Raw genomic sequence first — 23,857 nt, forward strand, 5'->3', positions numbered from 1 at the left:
GCTTCTTTTTCACGTGCCCTGGCTGCTTCTGCCAGCACAAGGCAGTTGTGCAACCATTCTTGGAAATTTTGGAGAGGGGAGGGAGTTTCCAGGAAATAATGTAGCTGAGGGATGGTTTAGCTGTTAGTTACTGGGACAGATGGAAAGGATTAGATGTGGGCAGGCAGAGGCTCCAGCAAGGCTGTCTTCTGCTGCTACAGCTGCACATTAATTGCTTTGAGTTAGGCAGGGAGAGCACCCTGCCTGCTGCCAAAACCCCAACTACTGTCAGTTGGTGTTGCTCTGCTGCAAGGTGCAGAGCATAATGGAAATAAGGCTATGAAGCTTTCTCTGCTCATCCTTTTGCAAGCTGTTGTGCCTAAAGAGAGTAGTGTCTAAAAGAGTAACTCCTGCTCGCTGGGGAGCTTTATTGTGGTTTTCATCATGTTCTTAAGTGGTTTGCTTTGCTGTATGACCTCTTTTTCTTACAAAAGCATTGCAGAAACAGGAGCCGTGTCCTCACTGTTGCTGCATATCGCGCACCATCAATTTTCGTGGTGCTTATTTCTCAAGTTAATTAGCTTGTTACAAACATTGACATAATGAGGGAATACTGTAAACATCAATGCATTCCCTTAATAGGTATGGTAAGCAAAAGTAATTTTTCACAGATCACAGAATGGCTTGGGTTGGAAGGGACCTCGAGGCTCATCAAGCTCCAACCCCCCTGCTGTATGCAGGGCCACCAACTTCCATATCTAATAGCAGCCCAGGCTGCCCAGGGCCCCGTCCAACCTGGCCTTGAACACCTCCAGGGATGGATGGGGCATCACAGCCTCTCTGGGCAGCTGTTCCAGCACCTCACCACTCTCATAGTAAAGAATTTCCCCCTGACACCCAACCTAAATCCTCCCTCCTTCAATTTGAAACCATTTCCCCTTGTCCTGCCCTTATCTACCCTTTCAAAGAGCTGACTCCCCTCCTGTTTATAGGCTTTTTGCCTTTGAAAATCACAACGGTGATTTGTCCCTGGATTTGCCTCAATACTTGGCTCTAACGTAGGAGGATGGAGTGCAGTCTGAGACTTGGAGGCCTCCCTATGTGAGATGCTGCCATCCTGACACAGTGATTGCTCTTTTTTTTTTTTTTATAGGAAAGAGAGCGAGAACGGGAAAGGGAAAGAGAGAACAGACAACGTGAGAGGGAGCGGGAAAGGGAGCGGGAACGGGAGCGAGAGCGGCGTCAAAGGGAGCGCGAGCGGGAGCGCGAACGGGAGCGCGACAAGGAGAGACAGAGGAGGAAAGAAGAGTGGGAGCGTGAGAGGGAACGGGTGAAAAGAGACGAGAAGGACAGGCAGCACCGGGACCGGGACAGAGACCGGGACAGGGACCGGGACCGGGACAAGGACAAAGATAAACCAAAGCCCCGGTCCCCGCTGCTACCAAGGTAAGCCTTGGCTTCCATTCACTCTTTGCGTTCTAGCTGTGGGTCGTGAATGGGTTCGTGCTGTTCATACAGTGGCTTAGATTGGAAGGGACCTTCCCTCCTATGCTGTTCCCATCTCTGCTGTGGGCTGGGTGCCCCCACCACGAGGTGAAGCTGCTCAGGGCCCCGTCCCACCTGGCGCTGAGCACCTCCAGGGATGGGGCACCCACAGCTCTCTGGGCAGCAGTGCCAGCACCTCACGTGTGACCTTCCTCTGGACCTGCTCTTTGTTATCTGCTACTGTAGTTGAGCTGTGTTTTTAGAGCAAGGCAACAGTGAGCCTTGCTGGCCACTAAGTGGAGCTAAAACATCAGATAAGCAGCAGTCTCTGTAACCTGGCTCTAAAAGGAGCAGAGTGCCAATCCTGTGGCCTGGAGCTACGGAGATGTGCAGCTTGTCCCTGTCTGTGGGGCTGGAGTTTGTGGTGGAAGGCTGACTGAGCCCCCAGTGCTGAGAATCCTGCAGATGGGAGTGACTTTCTGTGGCCTTGACCAGTGCCCTTAGGCACGAATCGGAGCTGGTTTGGGTCTGTATTTACTTCATTAAGTAAAGCTCCAAGAAGAGGTTTGAAAAGCTGAGAGAGTTACATGCCTTGAAATAAGTTTCTTCTAGTCAGTTCCTTCAGTACACTGATATATAGACTGTGTATGAGGTGTGTTTGTAAAGCACTTTATCAGTATAGAACTTACGGAAAGTTCTGATGTTGCAATACCTTTTGGTTCAGAGTAAGGGAAAAGTGTGAGATTTCCTGCTCAGGAAAACTGATCAGCAGCATCAGGACCTTGGAAACCAGAGGCAGATAGAGGTTTGTGCTGCTGTGCTGAGAAACATCTGGGTGCACAAGTGTGTGCATGTGCATGCTGGGGCAGAAGAGGCACAAGGAAGCCGTGTTCCCCTGAACATACTGAAGCTTCTCCTTCTGGGCAATGTATTCTGCTTCTTGAGCACTGGAGGAGAACATCATGAGCATAAGCAAGAGTGTATTTTAATGCTGAACAGGGCTAAGAAGGCCAGCAACAAGATGCCACGTGGATTTGTGTGCCTTCAGGTGAGAGAAGGGATTAAGTCTTGAATCTGATGCAGAATTGTTGTTTGTATTGCTAGAAGGGAAAACTGATTTTCTTTTTGGTGGTGATCCTTTTTTTTTCCTAAGAGGAAGTCTCAGTTTCAGAACACCGGGACTGTGCCTTGTGAGTGCTTTGATGCACTAACAGTGTCAGAGTGGTTATAGTAATAAGGGGAACTACATTTAATTGTAATCTTCACTTACAACCATCATTTGTGCACTTAATTACACATTTGCTGTCGGTTTGCGCTCTCGTTGGGTCAGTGATGGAGGAGATCTCACTGTCCATGTGATGATGATGGCGAAAGCAGCATCAGCTGATTGGCAGGGTGTTAGGTATTGAGTCACCATGCCCATGATTGCCAGTCTCCTTCCCTTGACACTTGTGCAGGGTCATGGGTAGGGCTTGGTGGAGGAGCTTTCGCTGTCAGTGCTGCCCAGGCTGTGCTGGGTAGGAGCAGTGGCTGTGTTGGCCAGTCGTAGACCCATCTTGCCTCTTGTAACCATCTGTGTGAGCTGAGAGATGGGATTTATAGCATCTGGGGTGTTGCATACTTTGTAGATACAGGTTTCCTGCTTCTCTTGTGTGCACCTCTGCCCTGTAAGCATCACTTAAGCAAGCTGTGGACTGCCTCTTGTAACTCCAAAACAGCCTTTTGAAGTTAAGCCTTCGTAGGATCATAGAATGGCTTAGGTTGGAAGGAACCTTAAAGATCATCACGTTCTCCTTGCTGTGGGCAGGTTGCCCTCCACCAGATTAGGCTGCCAATGGCCCCATCCCGTGTGGCCTTGAGCATCTCTATGGATAGGGCAGCCTGTGCCACAGCCTCACCACCCTCTTGGGTAACCTCTTGGTAAACTGAGAGTAGTCCTTGAGGTGCCTCTTTGCTTTCTGTGATGTCTGCTGTTATTTCTACCGGCGGATCACAGAGTGCCTACAACCGTAAGTGCCCTCAGCCTGGTGCTGAAAGCAGGAGCAGATGTCTGCAGGGCCAGGCAGAAAGCCAGGAGGGAGTCAGAGTGTGCAGAGCTTGCTTTTGGGCTTTGTGTGGCTGTCAGCAAGGAGCATTTGTATCTCTTGGTGTTGAGTGGGCAATTGATACTGCCTTGGAGAAGAGACAGAAGCGCAGAACAGATTCATAGAATGGCCTGGGTTGGAAGGGACCTTAAAGATGAGCTTGGTAGCATTCCCACCCACTAAACCAGGCACTGGACATCCCCCCCCCCCCCATCCAGCAGTTTGTTTCCCCCGTGCTGCCCAAAAAGCAGCAAATACACCCCAGAGCCTTTATCACAGGGTGCAGCACCTCCAGGCACCGTGGTTTTGTCCCACACAGCCTTTAGATGGGCTTTATGTGGTTCCTGTTGGAGCAGCCTCACCTTTCCCCCACATCCCTTCCTTTGGGCTGGGTTGCAGAGGCTCCATTTTTGGCACCTCGGCATCAAACAGTTCCCCGGTTTGTTTAATGTGTAAAAGGTTTGCAGTCGGTTTACGTGTCCCTGGTAGCATGATAGCAGTGCAGCACTCACCTGCAGCTCTATTTGTAGCCTCTGTGCTTTTCCCCATTCGCTGGAGCCCAGTTTTTGGCAGGCCTGCCCTTCCCAGGTGCCCTCATCTCCGTGTGTGTGCAGAACAGTGGAGTTGAAAGGGATGAAAGACAGCTTGAGAAGCAAACGCCTGACGCATGGAAACAAGTTCCCTTTCTGTGCTACTGAAAACAGGAAACTTTAATCTGATCTCTAAACAACACGCAGCAGTTAAGGCTGATAACAGCAGAGAATCAGAGGACTTCCTTGCATCGTGTTTGCTGCTGATGAGGAAGATTAAAATTTAACAAACACACACTGTAAATCCAAGCAGACTCGATGGCAGATGTTTCTCCTTCAGCCTTTTGAGAGGAGGCTGCAGCACTTGGGCTTTCCATAGGATTGGCACACGAGGATCAGACCTTCTCAAAGTGTGTAATTGCTGTTTCATGCTTGGTTGTTGGTTGTTTTTTTTTTTTTGTTTGTTTTTCCAAGCTTGAGATGAGCTTTCCAAGAAGTCCACAATCTGAGATTGCAGCGCCAGTGAAATTGTTCCTCCTCCTCTTCCCTCCTCAGGCATCGAGCACTCAAACAAGCCGGGACACTTTGTGATCCATGGGAGGGATAACGTGGCTGTCTGGCCCCATGCTCCCCATCTCCAGAACAAGTTCTGGGGCCCCAGGCTGTGCCTGGTTTTGCTGAGCACCAGATTTCAGCTTTGTATCTATCTCTTGCCAGTGTAGTTGACTGTTGTGCAAAGCGTGTTGGAGTGGAGTTGGCATGAAAGATTTGATTTGACTTAGAGCAGGACAGGATGTTCCAACCTGAGCGCTGGATCCAGCCGTGGAGCTGCTGGCTTTCAGCTGCAACCCTGCACACAGAAATAGTAACGTGTTTTAATCCTTCTATTGTTGCACAGGTCTTTATCCTGTCATCATCCCAGTGAATCTGATTGTTTCAGCGGGGCGTTAAGCAACGCGCTTGCTGTCGTGGGACTTGTTAGTGTTTCTTTCCAAAGCACTTTCCAAAGGCCCTATGCCTTAACCCTCTTTCCAAAGAGGGTTAAGGCATAGGGCCCAGCAGGCAGGGCAGTGCCCTGGGGTCATGGTGCATGGTGGTTCCCTATGAGCAGGAAGGGAGGGGACATAATCCTGTGCTGTGGTCAGGGAGACAGCGCTCGGGTTCTTTCCCACTCAGAGAAGTGTGGGTTTTTGCATGCCCAGGGTGCTGCAGGCTGTGCTTTGATGAACATTCAGCTTAAGGTAAGAATTTGGTCCTGCAGTTCTCCAGGAGGTTTGTCTCCACGTCGGTAAGTTCAGTCTAAACCCAAAACCTGCAGGACACCAGTGCAGATGGGGTGAGGAGGATGCTTGGAGACATCTCTGGGTGCACCCAGGAGATCCCAGCAGCTCCAAGTCCCCGGGAAGAGGTTGTGTCCCGATGAACTCATGTGCATTGCCCTATGCTTATAGCAGAGCTCTGTGGAAGGAAGTTTGCTTTGGCTGGGTTAGAGGCTATCGATGGAGTGCACTTAGGCAGCCATTAAAAAAAAATAAAAATAACACCTACGAGTGGGGATGCTAAAATGGAAAGCAATGTCAGAAAGGGCAGCTCTTCTGTAGGGAACCACAAATCCTTCAGGAAGCCCTTCCAGCACAGAGCATCATCCTTCTCCCTGCATCTGCTGAGTTGGTGGCAGCTGCTGGCTGCAGGATGCTGGCAGTGCTGCAGGCCCTGGGATGGAGGGCTGCGTTCCTTTTCCAGAGATCCCTGGCATTTTCATTCAAGCTGGTTCACGTTGTCTCTGTAATAGGCCGTGATGAGTCCCTGGGGTGCTCACATTAATGAGCAGGATCCCCTGGAGTGTGAAATCAATGAGTGCAGGTTACCCAGGGCTTGCAAGTTAGGAAGTGTTAGAGGGAGGCTGATTAGATAAAGGAGTGGCAAAAAGTAGGGAATGCAAATGGAGTGATTCATGAGTGTGTGTGTGTGTGTGTGTGTGTGATCACAGACTGACTGAGCTTGCTGGGTTTTTGTGTTGGTTTTGGGGTTTTTTTGGAAGAATTCAGAGTTCTGAGGGTCATTCTGATCTTTCGTGGCAGCTGCTGGTGGTCTGCCCATAGCACCAGGTCTGCTCTCTGCTTTGAGTTCTGCTGGAAGCAGCTCTTCAAGCCAGCTGTTGTTCAGGTACATCGCAGGATTCTGAAGGGAAGAAGATGCTCTTCTTAAGGATCCCCATCTCTTGGGGTACAGCTTCCAGCACAAGCAGTGGAACCTGGTTAGACAACCTCTCTTTGTTCTCCCAGTTCATCTGAGGAATGAACCATAATAAAATCTCTCTGCAAACTCCAATCAGCAGAACTTGTCCAAGCTCTCCGCAGAGCCACTGCTGTTGGCTGGAGCTTTGGTTGATCGTCGTGCTTCCTGAGGTTGTGCCTCCACTTCTGCAGCAAAAGGAGAAGGGTTTCATCACCGCACCTCGATAGGAAGGAGGGCATCGAGTGACTCAGATGTGGATCTCAAGGAATGTGTTTTTCCTTGGCTTTTTGGAGTCAGAACTGCCGGATCGATCCCACACACGGGATTTTATTAAAGCAGAGTTGGGAGCATTGCTGCATGTGGGTCCCTCTCGTTTCGGGAAGGCTCTCGAGGCGTCAAATGCTCGGCCCTCGGGGCAGATCCCATTGCAGATAGGTTTATCTGCCCACTGGGATGATTTCATCCTGGAGGTTCAGATCGTATCTCCAGCTATTTAATTTCAAAGCCTCTCCCCGTCGGGCTTTGAAGAAATCTTTTTATTATTTTTTTTTTTTAAGCAACTGATTACTTGGCTGGAGATGGAAACCTCTTGAGAAAAGCAAAGCCTCTGCTAACGCTGCTGCAGCTCGGCGGCCGCTGGCACTGCACAGCGTGGTTCCCATTGCTGGGTGGCTGTTGGGACCCGGTGTCCTTTAGCAGCGCTGGGGATGTATGACTTTACTGTGCTGAGATGGGAGATGTGCCAGCGTTCACGTGCGCGGCTGGAGCTTATTTAGCAGAAATTATAGAGCCCTTAACGAGCGCTCTGGTTTATGCCTGCAAACATTCCTCGAGTTCACTTCCTTTGGAAAATTCCACTGACACCGAAGGGAAACTTGTGCCAGTGGCACGGCTTCTGCTTTCCTGCTCGAAACGAAACGGCTCGAAGCCGTCGCCAGACTTTTCCTCTTGGACAAAATTGAGCTGGAAGTGGCGGCCAAAAGAGCAGCCCTGGAGCCAGGCTGACGTCACCGTCGCCGATAAGGTGTGCATTAACCCACGGTGCTGGTGTCACACGGGGAAGGAAGGAAGCACTTTTCCCTGGGAAGCTTATTTTCTGGCTGAGATTAGGAATGCTTCAGCATCATTTGCATAGCACACGAGCAGGAAGACTGGGGGCACCCAGCTTGACTTTTTTTCTCCCCACAACTGAATTCCTGCTGAGGCTTGGTGGGTCTGGGGCTGAACCATGTGGTGCTGTTACCTTTGTTCCTCCTCACCAAAGCCACGTGCAGCTTCAGTTCTCCTCTGGCTTGCTGTAATTAAACTCCAGCCATATATGCATTAACGTGTTCGTTCTGGGAAAGAAAGCATTTAGTTATTTCAAGGTTAAAGCAGGCCTTAGAAATAGCCGTGCTCTGCCGTGGCTGTTTGTGCCCTGGTGATGCAGGGTGCTGCTGCTCTGGGCTCTGAGGAAATGAAGCTGCTTTTGATTGGGCTTCATCAGTCCCTTTTTGTTTCCTTTGTTATTTTTTTAACCTCTTGGCATATCTGTCTAATTAGGGAGTTCGTTCTCAAAGGCACTCTGAAGTATTTCCTGAAAACTGCAAGTGGGTGAAAAAGGAGACCTGGATTTACAGAAGTGCTTTGGCTGCAGGTTTGCCTGCAGCTGGATGAGAGTTGGCTGAAGATGAGCTCTTGTAAATCCCAGCAGCTGACCTCCTGGTTCACCACCCCAGCCCCTGAGCCTTGTGCCGCCTCCAGCCGTCGTTCAGCTGCTAGGACTCACCAACCCAGCTCCAAAGTGAGGCTTCATGCTCTTTGTTCCTCCCTCTTCAACCAAAGAGTTGAGTTGGCTCACGGAGAGCTCAGTCAAACACCAGATCCAGCACGGGATGGGAAGTGGAAATCGCCCAGAGTGAAAGTGCAGAGAGAACCTAGCCTAGGATGAAACACGTTGTTGAAGCCCGGCACCGTGAGCAGCAATCACATTGGCTGCCATTCCCTCTGCTCTGAGCCCCACAGCTTACCTGCCTTCATCCACCTGCACCCATCTGCAGCAGGATGTGGCACCAGCACGCTGTGTGCTTGCGGGCTGCCAGCCCTTGGTAGCCTCTGCAGTGAAACTCGTGTGGTTGGTAATGGAGACGTTACTCCGAGGCAGATGGTGAGGATCATCTTGGCACTTGTTCAGGCTCACTTTCAATTCTGACTCCTGAATTCCATTGCAGGAGATGAGCCAAATGGCGTCGGATGGCACAGTCCCTTGTGCTAAGTTGAACAAGTTCATGTGGTGATGGTACTTGCAGGGCACACAGGTAACTCTTGAGGAAAGCCTTTGATAATGCCTGACACGAGCATCAGCTTTCTTTCTTGGCTGTAGTGTGGTGACACATTTACTGCTGAGTCAAAAGCCAAAGCATACCCAGGAATGAGGCCTTCTGTTGTGGTTTTCCTGGGGAAGAAACCTCTCCTCCAGAAAGTGACCTCATCAAGAGGGAATTGCATCAAACCAGCTAATAAGTGCAAGTAATGGGAATTGTTCTAATAGCCGCCTTTGCTCCAAGCTCGTACCCGAGGTCTAGAGTTAAGTGCTGTGGAAAGGTTCTCGGCATCTTTTTTCCAAGTCTTGAGGTGTAAACTGTGCCTCTCTGCCCACCTGTGCCAGCAGAATGCTCCCCTTGCATGTCCCCAGGGAGAGGACATCAGAGTGACACGGTCTGCCCGTGTTCAGTAGCATCCTCCCACCGTGTTCTCTTCCATTCTGTTGCCTTTTAACCTGCTGCTGGGTACCAGGTGTGTAGGCTGAACCTTACCTCCTTTCTTCCTGCTTTATGCCTCCTTGCTTTGAAGGTACTGCGGAGTTCAGATAACCTCAAATCTGCTGGAACAGGAGCTCAGTCCTGGCTACGGCCATTCAGCGTTATCAGGGTATGAACAGTAGGTCGGGTCTATCCCAGCCCCGTGTTCAGAATCATGGTTTTCCTCCCTGATTAGATACTCAGATATAATTGCAGATGTAACGTGGAAAACTGGACCAGCCCACTGCAAATAACATGTTAAATAGCGTATGGTAGAGCAATACGGGAAAGGATGGTTCAGCTAAACCAAGGCTCTGGTGAATCATGCTGAGCCATAGCCTGCCTGGGACTCTGAGCAGGCAGTCAGCAGTTCTGCATGCTGCTACGTCATCCTCAGAAGCATCATCTTGTAAGGCTGGACGGAGATTTGTGGGGCTGGTGAACATGAAACATTTCTTGTTTCGTTAAATTCTGTACGTATAGAGAATAGGGGAGGGACAAAGTGTGAAGCTGGAGTAGCTGAAGCTGGGAGGACAGAGGATAGGATGCTGTGCTGTCCCTTGATGTCATCATGTACGAGCTGTGGAGTTTGGCAAGAGGGTGAGAGGCTGTAGGAGTTCAACTGTGTGCTGAGGCAATTTGGGGTACTACCAAACAAGGAGCTGGTGAGGCTTCTTAGTGACTGGCGAAGCCTTCAAAGGGAAGAGCAGGCTGCTAATGAAGGGCTTTAATTATCCCGTGTCTGTTGGAAAAGTGTTGTGGCAAGAAATGCAATCCGTGGAATTATTAGAAAACTTGGAGGTTGCTTTTTTATCTCAGAAGGTAAAGGAAGTCGTGTGGGGAGTGGTTGCTTCACAGTGCTGTGACTAATAGGGTGGTACTGGCTGAGCCTTCCCTCCCCAGCCCTCCAAGTGAGAGGGTTCATTATTTGGAGAAAAAGAATAAATATGTAGTTATAGAGGTAACTTGATGAGCGCAGTAGGCTTCATAAACCTTTAAGCAAGCATAAACTTTGCCTAAAACCTGACGAAGGAGGTTATGAGCAGGTAATTGACCAGTCACGTGTGTGGTGAAGTAAGGGTGAGGAAAAAACCCAGGTTAAATCATCCACAGATAAGAGATGTGATAAAGTCTAGGCTTGAAGAAACTCATTAAGGAACCATCTGGTGCAGATGCTGTAAAAGCTAGGACCGAATGATTCTCAGAGGGCTGTGGGGGAGAATGAAAGCCCAGAGGAGCAAAGAAAAAGGTTAAACACAGCAAGAGCCCTGGAAGGGAGGAGAGGTGCCCCGTCAAATCTTCAGTGTCATCAAGAACAGGAGAGCACGTGCTCAGCTGTGTTTATAAGCACCTAGAGAATAATAGAGTGATAAACAGCCACTGCAAACTGCTTTCTGCTCAGCTGATGAGGTAACCAGCCCCTTGGTGAAGGTAAAAGCAGTGTGTCTTGGCAGAGGTGAGGCTGCTCAGTCCCACCTGATGCTCCCATAAGGGAGCTGTGGGAGAAGAACTCGGGCTGAATCTCTTCTCCTAGCGCCTGCTGGCTGCTTGGGTTTGTTGGCTGCGCTGAGGAGATGGCTCAGATGCACACTCCAAGTCCATCCTCAGTCTAGGTCTGGTTAGTATTCTCGTTGCACTGGGGTCTGCCCCCCAGGCTGAAGTTGCTCCAGCTCCAGCCACCTGGCGTAGGTGAAAGAAGCAGTTATCTGTGTCCCTTTCCTTTGGCACGTGCTTGTGTCTGCTCCTTGGAGGCAAGGGGCAGAAGCTGAAACCAGCTGGCAGGTCTCCGCTCAGAAGGAGCGGTTGGCAGAGCTTGCAGGTGCCGCTTTCCTGAGCACTTGCAGATCACTTTACAGAGCTGCTTTGTTTACAGTGGCTGTTCTAAACACTGAGCTGCCACAAACTGGTGCTGCATATCCTGCAGTGGAGATGTACAGCTAGTACCAGCGCGTGGGGTGAATTTCTGGACCTACGTTTCCGTTGGCCGTGCGATAGAAAAAGATCCGAGGGATTTCACACCTCTTCGTTTTCCAGCCGTCAGCCTGAGCCACCAAAGAAGGAGAAGGAGGCTTCGGCCATCGCCACCGCTCAGTCGAAGAGGGCAGACGAATGGAAGGACCCCTGGCGCCGATCCAAGTCCCCCAAAAAGAAACTGGGGCTGTCTGTGTCTCCCAGCCGTGCCCGTAGGCGCCGGAAAACCTCTGCATCTTCAGCTTCTGCTTCTGGTTCTTCAAGGTAAGGGAAGAGCGTGGTCGCATCCGAGCCTTGGCAGCGTTCCCTCACACCGAGGGAGTGCGGTGTGCTTCTGTCGTTGGCAGAATGGAGGTGTTTGGGGAAGCAGTTTGAGGCTTGCTGCTCAATAGCTGCCGTGGATGCTAGTGTATGGGAGGTAGGGAGGTGCCAGGCACAGGGGTCGTGTAGATATAGGTGCTGTGAAGAGCTGTGGTGTATTGAAGGCTAAGCAGCAGCATGGCCTTGGGAAAAATAACTCTGTAGGGATGCTGTTCAAGGTGAAAGCTGACCTGTAGGAGCTGGAAACTGCAGGAGTTGGTGCCTCTTCACTGGAGGAGTGCTAGAGAGATGAGGAAAAGCATGATGCTACCTGGGAAAAAACTGGGTCCGTGGAGGCTTGACAGGAGGCCAAGAGAGGTGCAGAGATGCTTGGAAACCAGGGCGGGGGAGATAAGTCCACTTCTCAGAAAGAAAGGAAAGAAAGAAGTGCCTTGAATCTAGGAAAGCTGAGGCATAAGCTGGATCCTTTGAATGTTTGAACTTGAAGCTCCTGTAAAGAGGGAAAAAATTGATCAGAGGAGAATGAGGAACACGGTGAATTGAAGATACAGATCTATAAACCAAAGCCCTCCTGAACCAAATAGGTTTTTTTCACTGGAGTTGCTGCACTGTTGGTTCTTCTGTTTTCTCCTATGTGTGTGACCCAACCTAACGGGGGGATGGCCTGGGAAAAGATGTAAAGTTGTGTGCTAGGAGTTCTCAAAAAGGGATGGTAAGTCATTAGGTAAAGGAAAGGGAAGCCTAGAAGCAATAGAATCGTGACTTAGAGAAAAGCTGGGATGGGGACTGAGGAAAGGCTGCAGTCCTGGAAGGCCCTCCAGGAGAGGGCAGGCGCTTTTGGAGCAGTGTTTCAGAACTTGGAAGGAGTGTACCTTGGTCTCTCAGGACTTCTCAAGAGGCACTGAATGAAATGCTTTTTTTTGCAGGTCCTCTTCTCGGTCGTCCACCTACTCTGGTTCAGGCTCCTCACGATCTCGTTCCAGATCGTCCTCTTACAGCTCTTACTCCAGCCGCTCTTCAAGACACAGCTCTTTCTCAGGCAGCAGGTCCAGGTAATGGGTTTGAAAGGAATCGGATCCCGTTTCCCAAACGTTTACTCGTGGCTTCTTTTGGTGCTGCTTAAAAGCAAATAGCCAACTCCTGAAACAAGATCTTGGATCCGCTCCTGGGTGAGGGAAACGCGAGAGACTGTGAGGCAGCCTGCTGCTTCAGTTGTGGAATGAAGCAGATGTGTCAGCCACCCCCTCCTCTCCCCTGTGCTCCCACCCACGTGTATCCTGCTGCTGTGGCTGGGCTGTTTCCCATGCTTGTGGTAAGCAGGCAGTTGTAGGAGCCTGGCTGAGATGAACGTTTCCATCATTTGCATTTTATGATTGGAAGTTGTTGGCATCTCTTTCTTACTGCTGCACTGGGATTTTGTATTTTAAAGAGGCAAATCGCAGTTCTTTAATAAAGCAGCCCATGCAGTTTTGTCTTGTGATAGTCCTGACACTTCAAAGTAACAATCCTGTGTCCCGTCCTAATTAAACACGGGCATGTTTATAGCTCTGCCACTTCCTTGCCCCTGCAGACAGTTGCCCAAATCTGGAATATGCATAGTGGGAGAACTGGCTCCCTAGATAGGCACCTCTTCAGAGCTGAAATTGCACCGAGCCTCAGAGTGAATTGTTTAGTTGATAGTAGAGCGTGGCTTCATCTGGAAGGGGGATTTCTCTTAGGAGAGTCTCCAGCCTCCAGCACGTACATCTTTCTAGCAGAGCAGGCTGGCATTCCTCAGCCACCCCATTCCAGCCTCTGTTCCATGCGTGGCAATGCCAAGCATTCAGGACACTTAAATTAGCATTCCTCTCTCTGAAGGTGGGAGAGTGAGGAACACTGCAAATGAGTGCAGTAAAGGTTCTTCAGAAAGCAAGTCACCAAGGCATCTCAAGTACTAAGCTGCAAGGAGGGCACTTCCAGTCTTGCCAGTCAGGAGAATCACGCAGTGACAACATCTGGGGTGCTGGATGAGTGACAACATCTGGTCTTCTTCCATTCCAGGTCACGGTCCTTCTCATCATCACCCTCTCCTTCCCCAACACCATCTCCACACAAGCCACTCATGAAGGCTAAAGGGGACTTGTTACCACCTGCTGGTAAAGGGTAAGCCTTTGTAACCCTTTAAATGACACAGCACAGAAAAGCTTCCAAACAGCAGCTGAATTCCTGACCCGAGTCAGACCTCTCTGACCTTCTTGACAGATTAAGGAAGAAGAGGAAGATGCAAAGCTTCACTTGCATAGAGTTGTGTTTTGCTTTGCATGGCAGCACTTTCACATCTTAAATTCAAGTTAAACTCTAGGAGTGTCCTTCAGTATTGTATGTATGCATGGGGGTTGAAACACATACATGATTTGCTATTTAAATACTGTGTGTGCAGAATGCTTACACAGGAGCTCTGCAAAAGCCCAATTCAGTCATCTACTGTAGTTTTAGCTAATGCTCACCCTTAGAATAACAAAGTAGTCCAGACTCATCTGCTTTTAGTATTGGAGACAAATTGAAGAAGTGCTGTGGCTCTGGAACTGTTTGTTGAGCAGGCTATGAATACGTGAGTGCTGTTTCCGTATGGTTTTTTATACTGCTCTTTTGAATGTTTGAAGTTGCTGTTTCACAAACTGCTGTAACAGGCAGTAAGTTACAGATAGTTGGAGGTGTCACAACAGCTCAGTGATGTCACCACTGCTAAGGTCACCTGCAAACCAGTTACATCATGGGAATCCCCCTGCATCCTCCAGCATATGGGACAGTACCCTTTGCCACACTTGTTGTACCTCCTCGACCTGCTTTATTATTATTTGTTTTTTTCCTTCTCAAATCAGAAGGATCAACCCTTTAAGGACGCATTCTCTGCCTGCTGCCACGTCTTTATACCTTTCCAGTATACATTGCAGTGCTGGTTTGGTAACACTTAACATCAGGCAGCAACCTGCACTAGCAGGGGGATTGGTTTGGCTGTGTAACATTGCATGCACTCGATCCCACGTTCTTCAGAGAATGAATTTAGATATTCTTAAACACGGAGGAATGAGGAGTCTCTGTTTTAGTATGCAGGCAGCTGCCTCCTCCCCAGTTAATAGCAGGTGTGACTGCACTGCTGGGGATGCTGAGCTGCATCTAGAGCAGAGGTTGGAATGCTCTGAGCAGTGCTAAAGTGATCCCCATCTCCTGTGCCGGATAAAGTGACAAAGTCCATGCACAGCAGTGTGAGATTTACCATCAAGTATTCTGCAGGGTAGAAAAGCATGGACTCGACTGAGAGACAGCAGTGATTCTGCACGGTCTGCTTCACGAGTTCATTGGCAGGTAGAAAATATCTCCAGCATTCACTGCTGTACAGAGCAGCTCCTCTCTGAGGAGGTGACTTGATTGAGGCAACAGATCCCTTCCAGGGGGTCTCTGTTGTTTGAGAGCAGCTTGGTGAGACGAGTTTGCTTTCTGCAGATTGCACAGCACCGGTTACCAGTGTGTTTAGAAAGTGTCTGTGTTCTGTTCCTTGCGAGGTTGATCGTGAGTGTGACTTTATCTTACAGTGAAAAATCAGTGAAGAAACTAGCTGCCCTTCCCGTCCCTCAGCCGCTCGCTAAAATTACAGCAGCTGCACCAGAGCCAGCCAAACCAGGGGATAATAGGGAGGCAAGAAGGAAGGAACGTCAGACCAGAACTCCACCCAGGAGGTAAGAAAGCTGTGGGGTGGAGTGAGGTTTGATCTCCTGGAAGATAGAGCAAGTCCTGAGCTTGTCTCTAGAGTACCTGTTATGAGGGCTGCTCAGTGTTGAAGGAGAAATGTGTTTCCTGGGGTGGGAAGGAAGCGGGAAGAGAGAGCTGGTCCATCAGCATCCAGCAGTGCTGTGTCCTGAGCTCTTTTCTCCTCCTGCTGTGTCTGAACCTCTCACTGGGGCTCGTTCTGTCTGTCCTCTGATTGTTTTTGTTGTCTTCTGCTCTTCCCTTTGCATTTGAAATGAGAAAAGCTTCTGATAGCATTCAAACAGGGAGTGCTCATCTCTATGTAAATATTTTAATCAGGCCCGATCTACTCTGTATTTTAAAATGTTATGGAATGCATGCAGGTAGCACTGCCTGTTCTTGGAGAGACACTGAGTCAGCTGAACAGAGCTGAAGCTCTTTGAGCATCCTTCCTGCACTGTAAGTTTTGAATCCCGGTGCAATGCCTGTGTGCTCTGGCAGTGGAAGCTTGGTGGGCAGGAAGCAGAGTGCAGGCTGCTGTCCTGCAGTAAGACACATGATTTGTTCTGGATCAGGGGATGATGCTTTACAGCAGTGTGTTTTGGAGGAGGCTGTACATCTGCTGTGCGTGCAGGTTTTTGGAAGCATTCTCAATTCTTAGTTTTGCATGGGATTACCTCTCCTGTTCCTCGCCAGTAGCTGCAGAGAAGGGCTGGAGCTGAGCAGTTTTTTTCCATAGGTGAAAATTGATCACCGACATTTCTTTTCCATAGAAACTTCTTCCATTCCAGTTTCTGTTTCACTAGTTGATCAGATTTTTCCCTTCTTCTTTATCCCAGTCTTGGTTTGTTGGCTTTTTTTCTTGCAAGTTCCTGCCCAAAGCCCGCTGCCCTACGCTCTGACAGCTCTGTTTATGTCAGTGCTGGTGAGTTACTCAGAAAATGCATATGGTTATTTAGAGAGCCTGAAATACAATGTAGTCCCGCCGTGTTCTGCAGTGAGCAGATTTTCTTCATAGGAAGCATTTGCTCCTGGTGTCAGTATGGGATTAAGCAGCTTCAGCTCATCTGGCTCTGACTCGCATGGTTCAGTCTTGCATGAAGTCTGTACCGTTCACAAAAGAGATGGAGGGAAAACAACGCGGAGAAGAGCATCCAAACCAATTCCCGTTGGCAAAGCACCATTCTTTCACACAGTACAGCAGAGCAGCGTGCCAGCACCGTGCTGCAGCTGCCCCTGCTCAGCATCCTGCAGCCCCGTGTGGCCGGGTGCAGCGAGCTGAGCGCTGTTGCTGTGTTGCAGGCGGACCATCAGCGGCAGCATCAGCGGCAGCGCCAGCAGCTACAGCGGCTCCAGCTCCCGCTCCAGGTCTCTGTCCCGCTCCCTCTCCAGATCTCATTCCAGATCATCGTCTGCCTCAGCCTCCCACTCCCCATCTGGATCCAGGAAATCCAGGTACGGCCTTGTAGCCCTCTGTAGCAGCACATTCTAACTGTTTGTTGGTGTCCATGCTTTTCTACAACGAAGGCTCTCTCTAGGTTCCGGTATCAGCAGCTGCAGGCAAGTAGGATGTGTTCCTGCTTGTTCCTTCTTGTTGTGAACGTGTTCCTTCTCGTGGCGTTACAAATCCTGAGTCCTGAATCACGGCAGAGGCCTCGTGGCTTCATCAAGGAAACAATTTGCCATGTGCCGAACTGTCCGTGTTCACCTAAACCATCACTAAAGCTGTTTCTCCAGGTCTTAGCTTAACATTTTGTCTTGCTGTGGGAAAGGGAAAAAAAAACCAAAACAAAACCAAAAACCAAACCACCCCACATCTTAATTTATTTACAAGGTAACAGTTTTGGTCTGTGGAGCTTTGCAATTCTAAACCTCCGTTCCCTCCAGTTACTGGATGTCCTTAGGGAAGATGCTGGGCCCAGCAGGAAGGTGGGTCAGAAAACACCTAAAAGGCCTCACCAATGATATTTTTGCTTTGCTGTGAAGTTGCATGACCAGTTCCCTTTGCATTTAGCCCCGAGTGACTAGTTCAGTGGCTGTTAGTCTGTGAGATCTGTAAACAGCTAACTCCCTCCAGTAAAAAGTCATCAGATCAATCTCTTTCAAGTCCTTCCTTTCAGCCCTCTTGCGTCTCTGGGACGCAGGAATCCCTGGAACTTCAGAGGCGGCCTTGAAATGTGAAGCTTCCCAGTAAGGAAGTGCAGGCATACAGCTAGACCTGCCTAAAGCCAGTGGATAAAACAGGATTTGGCTCAGCCCAGCTTTAATTCGCATATCTGAGCTCTGTGAAACTCCCAGGTTCAATATCCGCGTTATTTTACGGAAATGCAGACTTGTTTACAACGTGCCTGTTGCCTTCATCAGATCAGGCAGGGGTGATGCAAGAAGTTCAGAGAGCACTCAGCTGTGCGCTGCCCTGCTGCACGAGGGCTTGAGATGTGTGCAGAACTGCAGTGCAGGTGTTGCTTGTGTGGCACTGCGCTGGTTGCTTTTGCAGGTGCGTAGACAAGGAGGAAACTTCTAGGAAATGGTCTGTACCCAAGCCAAGTTTGCTGTCACACAAGCAAACAGGAGCTTTCCCAAAGATTGTGGCTCATCCAGTCGCTGTTGTGCCTTCAGCAAGGCCTTCTCCCAGGGCTCAGCTGTGGCTCTGGCATGGATACCCATGGGTAGCAACTTTGCAGCTTGTTGCAGGGCATGTCTGCGTTGTGGCTGCTGCAGGCTGTGTGGTTGTGCACAGCCCAGCTTTCGGTGAGTGAGCCTGACTCTTGCCTGCAGAACCTGCTGGAGAGGCTGCATAAATATTCATGGGGTTAGCATACAGCTGGTCCTGCCTGGCAGTGGCTGTGTGTGAGGCAGCTCCTGCCTGGCTGGGATTTGAGCACAGCTATGCTGGAGACTTGCTCCTGCAGGGGAGTCCACTTGTGCTTAGCCCTGTATAGCGTGTTCCCAAGTACAAAGTCTTTCTCAAGTAAGTAGGACTGTCTGACATTCGTGGTGTTGTGACTCCACGAGCAGATAGCCATCTTACAGGCTTCCTTCCCTGTCATTACCACTCCTGACAGTATGTGCATCCTCAGAGCAGGCAGCTGGGCTCTCCTGTACCCTGGGGAGATGTGGGCAGCAGGGCTCGAGGTGTTGAAAGCCTCCATGAATAAATGTGTACCGAGCAACAAAAACACTGCTGGGAAACCCTTGACAACCTGAGCTGCAGTGCTGACATGTACATGCTAGCACACACCCTGCTTTCACTTTTTGTTTACTGGAGTAGCAGTGACCTGTTTAAGTTTGTTGCCTTAATCCTGTTTATAAATAAACAGTACTTTCCAGACTTCCATCTGACACGTTCTAGATTTTCCTATTGCCAGCCCCCCAGGAGCTTTTGTCCTTTTGTTGGATACTTCCTGCCCTGGGAGCTGACATCCCAGCCGCTCTGTTTTGGGGAATTAAAACAAAGGCATCTGTCTCAGTGCTGCTTTCTCATCCCGTTCCTGACTGCAGTGGGTTCTTGGCTCTTTCCAGGTCCCTGAGTGTGAGCAGCGTTTCTTCTGTCTCCAGTGCCTCCTCCAGCAGCAGCTCTGTGCGCAGCGCCGACTCGGAAGACATGTATGCAGACCTGGCCAGCCCTGTCTCCTCAGCCAGCTCTCGATCCCCGACCCCTGCACAGCAGAAGAAAGGTAGAGGTACCTGGTTTGCCTTTTTTTGTTTTTCTTCTCTAAGGGGGCCCTGGGTAAAGAAAGGGAGAGGTGTGCAGACAGTTTGGTGATGCTCCGGGCCCCTGGAAAATGGTTGAGCAGCTCACAAGGGCTTGGGGTGGGCTAAGGGAGTCCAGAGGCTTCCCCTGAGGCTCATGGAGAAGGGAAGATGTAGAGCTTTCCTCCATGTAGCTGTGGCTCTAAAGCTGCTTTCTCGTGCCCTCGCGTTCTGCCTGATGTTCCCTCGCCTCGTTTTGTTCCCTTTCACCTCTGCACCTCTGATGCCCAATCTTCTGGATGGATCCAGCATCGTGTTGCACGTCCCCTGTTCTTTTTTGACAGCAGCAGAGGTAGCAGCGAGAGCTTTTTGTTCTTTGTCCTTACGTTAAGTGTTCCCCCTGCGGAAGTTATGGCTTCCTGGATCTTTTGAACCTGGGGCCACGTGCAGTGCTAACTGTGTGGGCATTTTCAGTCTGCGATGGAGCAGCATCCGTCCCAAAGGGAGGGCAGGAGAAAGGAACTGGTTACAAACCACTCCATCTGCACTTTGGTTTCAACAGGAAAGTCGAAAAAAGAAGATAGTGCTAAAGAGGAAAAACGGAAACGGGACGTGCCTGCTCAGCTGAAAGCAGCCAAGCCCACCCAGGGGGGCAAATCCCAGCAGCTCCTCCAGGCCCAGCAGCCTACGGCCCCCCAGGCCCAGCAAGGGGGCTTCAGCGCTCACAAAGAGATCAAACTGACGCTCTTGAATAAGGTGAGAGCAGGGGTGGCTGCGGTTCCTTGCGCTCAGGGGTCCGAGGGATGGGACCAGCTGCAGGGCCACGGGCTGGAAAAGGGAGCTCTGGGGCCTGTGAGGATGAGCTCAGCAGGTAGTTCTGCAGCTGGGATTGGCGAGGCTGCAGACAGAACCTGTCTGGCAGCACACACCCTGCGGTGGCTGGGGCTTGGGACCGTGTTGGCGGCTCCCCTGGGGCGCATTCCTGCTGCAGCTTCAAGGGCTGTTCCCTGCTTTCTCGAAGGCTGCAGATGAAGGTCCCACATGTGCTAGGGCCTTGCCCACTGAAGGCGTGCTGGCAGTGAGCTGTCCTCCTGCTGGCCTGCTCCAGAGCCGACTGCTGGCAAGTCATTAACTGAGTCAGGAGGTAAAAGTGGTGACTGCTGCATGCGGCAGCTGGAAGCACTGAGCCCCATGCCCCAGTTGAGTGCCTTCAGCAGGGGAACTGTCTTGGATCATGTGAGAGTTTGGCCTCGTGGGGCTTTGTGCTGGAGCGGGGCGTTGGCTCCCATCACGTGGTTGGTTCCTGGTTTTGAAGTGTTCACGTGGTTATTTATTTTTTGTTTTGTCTGAATTCCCCATTGCAGTCTGAAGCTGCAGTTTTCCCTACTTCCCTGTGCTGTGACGTAGGGCATCTTTATCGAGTCTGTGAAGCATGCTCTGCAGGGAGGAGTGTGCAATTACACCTAACGACCGGCTGGCACCGGGTGCTGGAAGGCACAGCTGGTTGGCATTTGCTGTCCTTGGTGGCAGTGATGGTGGGGACTGGTATGCACAGAGTTTAATCACAGAGATGTGCTGGTGTTGGTGAGCCAGCGCGTGGCTGGCACCTGTCACAGGAAATCACCTGCTCACTTCCCTCCCTGGAGGGAAACGGCTGCTCAGTCCTGCTGTCTCTTTCATTCCATTTAGGCAGCTGACAAAGGAAGCAGGAAGAGATACGAGCCAGCAGACAAAGACAGGCCGACCTCTCCTCCTGCCAAACGGGCGAACCTGTCACCAGACAGAGGTGAGACACAGCCCTCAGAGGGGTTCCTCTGCTGCTAGAGGCAGCCCAGCTCAAGGGACAGCGTCCTCTGGGAGTCCCCTTGCTGCAGGGGTTAACTGCAGGCGTGTGCCCTCCCAAACCCTCAGATAACGTGGGCAGATTAGCTGTCCTGCTGCAACAACATGGTGGAGGTGAGATGCTGCGGTCTGCCTGTGAAGTCAGCGAGGTGAGGTCAGCCCTGGGCCTGGCTGTGCCTAGCTGTCTTGTGGTGTGCCTTGCCAGTGCCTGGCTCCACTGTGTCTGTGTAACTCCCTACGAGAAACCAAAGCAGCCCTTATTTTCCATCTCCACTGTAGGTACATGTCCACCTGTCCCACAAAGGCTGCCCATCCTCCTCTAACGGCACTGCTTGTGGTTGCTGAGTTCTCAGGGTCTTCACCCTGTATTTCTGTGTATCACAACGGGATCTCAGCCTCCTGATAGAGGTTCTGGCAGTGCTTGGAGAGGGAGTGCAGGCTGCCAAGGCTCCAGGATGAGTGCAATACTCGGCTGCATCATCCATCCTGTGAAATGAGATGATTTCCCCACTCGTGTGTGACACAATCTGATCTGCCCTGCGTGTTTAGAAAGACACAGGCTTTCCAAGTGTCCTCCTGTGTCTGAGTCCTCAGCAGCACTATTAGCATCTTAGAAAACCCAGCTCATATGCTGCATTGAGAGGGACTGCATGCAAAGAACAAGAGGGGAGTGGATGGCCAGAGATGCCTGGTTTTGACGTAGCGAACCAGTGCTGACACGTGATGTTGTTTTCCCTGTTGTCTCAGCTGTAGGTGTATCTTGTTGACTCTGGGTGCTAGCCAGAAAAAAATTTCTGTGCTAATAACCTGATTGCATTCAACTACTGCAGTGTGGAAGGGACTCGGTGAGGCTGAAGTTCACTGGGATGTAGTTCACAGGTGCTGGGCTGCAGACAGGTGAATGATCTAGTAAACTGTGCTGATTTTATAGTTCTAGACATAGTTGTGCACTTGATTTGCTCTCTAAACATGATACTATACATGATAACATTTTTTAGACCAGGACTGTAGCCCTGACTGAGCGTGAGTGCAGCTTGTGCAGAAGTATTGTGGCACAGAGCGGATGAGGGCACCCTGAGCATCACATCCCTCTTTCTGTAACTTTGCTGTGGCCAAACCTGCACCACCCTCAGCCTGGGCTTCTCGTGCAGCTCACACACCCTGTTAGCTGTGGCTGATGCAGAGCCAGCGTTGGTGCCTGCATGCCTGTTGTACAAACTGGATGATCTGCCTGGGGATAACGGAGCACCGGTTTGGTGCATTGGGGTGCAGCTGCCCCACAGGTTTGCAAGCAGAGCTCAGTGACGAGCAAGAACATCTCACCTTTCATTTTCCTGGTAGGCTCTCGCGACAGGAAGGCGACTGGGAGAGCTTCATCACCCAAACAGGAGCGGCAGAGGGGCCAGAACCCAAAACCATCTCCTGCACAGGCAGACAGGTGAGTGCCTGCTTGCGCTCAGAGGTCTCTGGGGATAAGGCTGGGGCAGAAGAGCCAAAGCCAGGGCTTGTGGTGGGAGGCCTCATCTCCCTGAAGGCACAGCCCTGCAGAGAAGACCCTGTGCTCTCCTCAAGCCTTTCCCAGGTGAGGTGAAGCTCACACTGGGAAGGTGGGCATTCCTGGTGTCTTGCCTGAGAAGCTCTTGTGCTCCTTCACATTTCTCCAGCGGTTCCTCCTCTTGGGGCAGCTCTGAGGCTCTCTGACTGTAGCAGTTTCCAGTTGTTGCTATGGAGGCACAGAGAGAGGAAGGACGCAGAGCTCTTGGGCAGGAGCCAGAGGTGCTCAGGGGTTCATGCAGAAGCTGCCACTAAGCTGTTCCGGCTCAGAAACAAGCAGGAGCCCGGGGGGTTTCTTGAGGTCAGTTCCGTCAAGAGGAGCCAACTGGGTTAGATGCGAGGTCAGTTGTGCCTCTGCTTCATGTTAGCATTGTGAGAGAGAAACTGCAGCCCCTTCCTGCTTCTGCTGGACTCCTCTGTGGGTGCCCAGTTTCCTTTCTTCTTAGCTTGGCCTGCTGGAGAGGTTAGATCAGGGCCCTGGGGCGAGCAGGTGGGTGATGGCTGGTGCCATTCCATCCCCTCTGGTGATGTGGCCACTCATGTCCATGTCTTGGCAAGGCATCTGTGCTGGGAATGTCCCACTGCAGAACTGGATGTGCAGCTGCAGGGGCCTGGGGCTGTGCTGCACACTGAGCCCTTTGGCTAAAGGGCTGTGGAGTGGCACACCTAAAGCTTCCTCAGTCCTCCTCACCCAGAGCCAGACTGCACTGCCTTGCATTTCCCTGGTGTCATAGCAGGGATCTCCATGGACAAGCGCCCCTGGCCAGTGGGCCTCCTGTCATCCCTTCTGCCCAGCCTGGGGCAGGAGTGAGCCTCAACTTCTGTGTGTCAGAGTCTTCCCAAGCCAAAATCTAGCCCCAGCTACCACAACCCTATTCCGAGCCAGGAGAAGAGGTCCCGTTTTCTTGTGTCAAAGAGGAACCTCAGCCTTTGCCGTCTTGTGGTGTTTGCAGCATCCTTGCTGATGCTCCCTCTGCTGCTGTTTGTGTTGGCACTGTTGTGTGCTGGGTTTGGCACGCCGTGGGCTGGTTAAGGAGCAGTGGATTCCCAGAGTTGGGAGGTCGGTGGCTATTCCCAAGTCTTTGAGGCTGTTTGGGTCACTGCTGCTTTGTTAGAACAGAAAGGAGTGTGACATGGGGTGTGAGGAAGGACCCCCGCAGTGCCAGATCTGCACCACAGGGACACAATGGAGACCACAGCACGGCCCTATGGGGCTGTGGCACCGAGCTGACCTCTCAGGCTCCCTCTCTTCCAGCTGCTTTGCTACACCAAGGCCTCATCTCTCCCCAGGGTGAGCTTTGTTTCCATCAGCCCCCAGCTCACCTCTCTGTCCCTTCTCTCCTGCAGGAAGCGCCAGCTCTCGCCGCAGTCCAAGAGCTCCAGCAAAGTAACGAGCATCCCAGGCAAAGCAACAGAGCCCGGCCCTGCAGGTGCCAAGGGGGGCAAATCCAGCACGCTGTCACGGCGTGAGGAGCTCCTCAAACAGCTCAAAGCAGTGGAAGATGCCATCGCTCGCAAGCGAGCCAAAATCCCTGGGAAAGTATAATGCTGCCCTGCAGTGACTGTTCACGTTTTTATAAATAGCAGCAAAGCGGCCACTTTTGGGATTTTGCAGTTCTGTCTTGATTTTTTTTTTTTTGGCTGCGGTTCTTTT

General features: G+C 51.0%; 1 protein-coding gene across 3 annotated transcripts in view; it reads left to right on the forward strand.

The window, feature by feature from the left end:
• The window catches only part of ZC3H18 (zinc finger CCCH-type containing 18), a 33,843-nt gene extending 9,986 nt beyond the window's left edge, over positions 1 to 23,857 (forward strand). For 2 of the 3 annotated variants that reach the window (XM_042821392.1, XM_042821394.1), the window contains 11 exons: positions 1,133 to 1,425; positions 11,131 to 11,331; positions 12,315 to 12,440; positions 13,429 to 13,530; positions 14,961 to 15,104; positions 16,417 to 16,569; positions 18,637 to 18,797; positions 19,370 to 19,563; positions 20,497 to 20,593; positions 21,991 to 22,087; positions 23,551 to 23,857. In XM_042821392.1, the coding sequence (XP_042677326.1) occupies positions 1,133 to 1,425; positions 11,131 to 11,331; positions 12,315 to 12,440; positions 13,429 to 13,530; positions 14,961 to 15,104; positions 16,417 to 16,569; positions 18,637 to 18,797; positions 19,370 to 19,563; positions 20,497 to 20,593; positions 21,991 to 22,087; positions 23,551 to 23,749 (1,767 nt within the window). In that variant the 3' untranslated portion in view covers positions 23,750 to 23,857. The remainder of the gene's footprint in view (positions 1 to 1,132; positions 1,426 to 11,130; positions 11,332 to 12,314; positions 12,441 to 13,428; positions 13,531 to 14,960; positions 15,105 to 16,416; positions 16,570 to 18,636; positions 18,798 to 19,369; positions 19,564 to 20,496; positions 20,594 to 21,990; positions 22,088 to 23,550) is intronic. The other variant, XM_042821393.1, reaches the window with a different exon arrangement.

Source organism: Centrocercus urophasianus, unplaced genomic scaffold (genome assembly GCF_019232065.1).
Source record: "Centrocercus urophasianus isolate 14NV4802_14NV808 unplaced genomic scaffold, USGS_Curo_1.0 seq_2, whole genome shotgun sequence".
In the NCBI taxonomy this organism is placed as follows: Eukaryota; Metazoa; Chordata; class Aves; order Galliformes; family Phasianidae; genus Centrocercus; species Centrocercus urophasianus.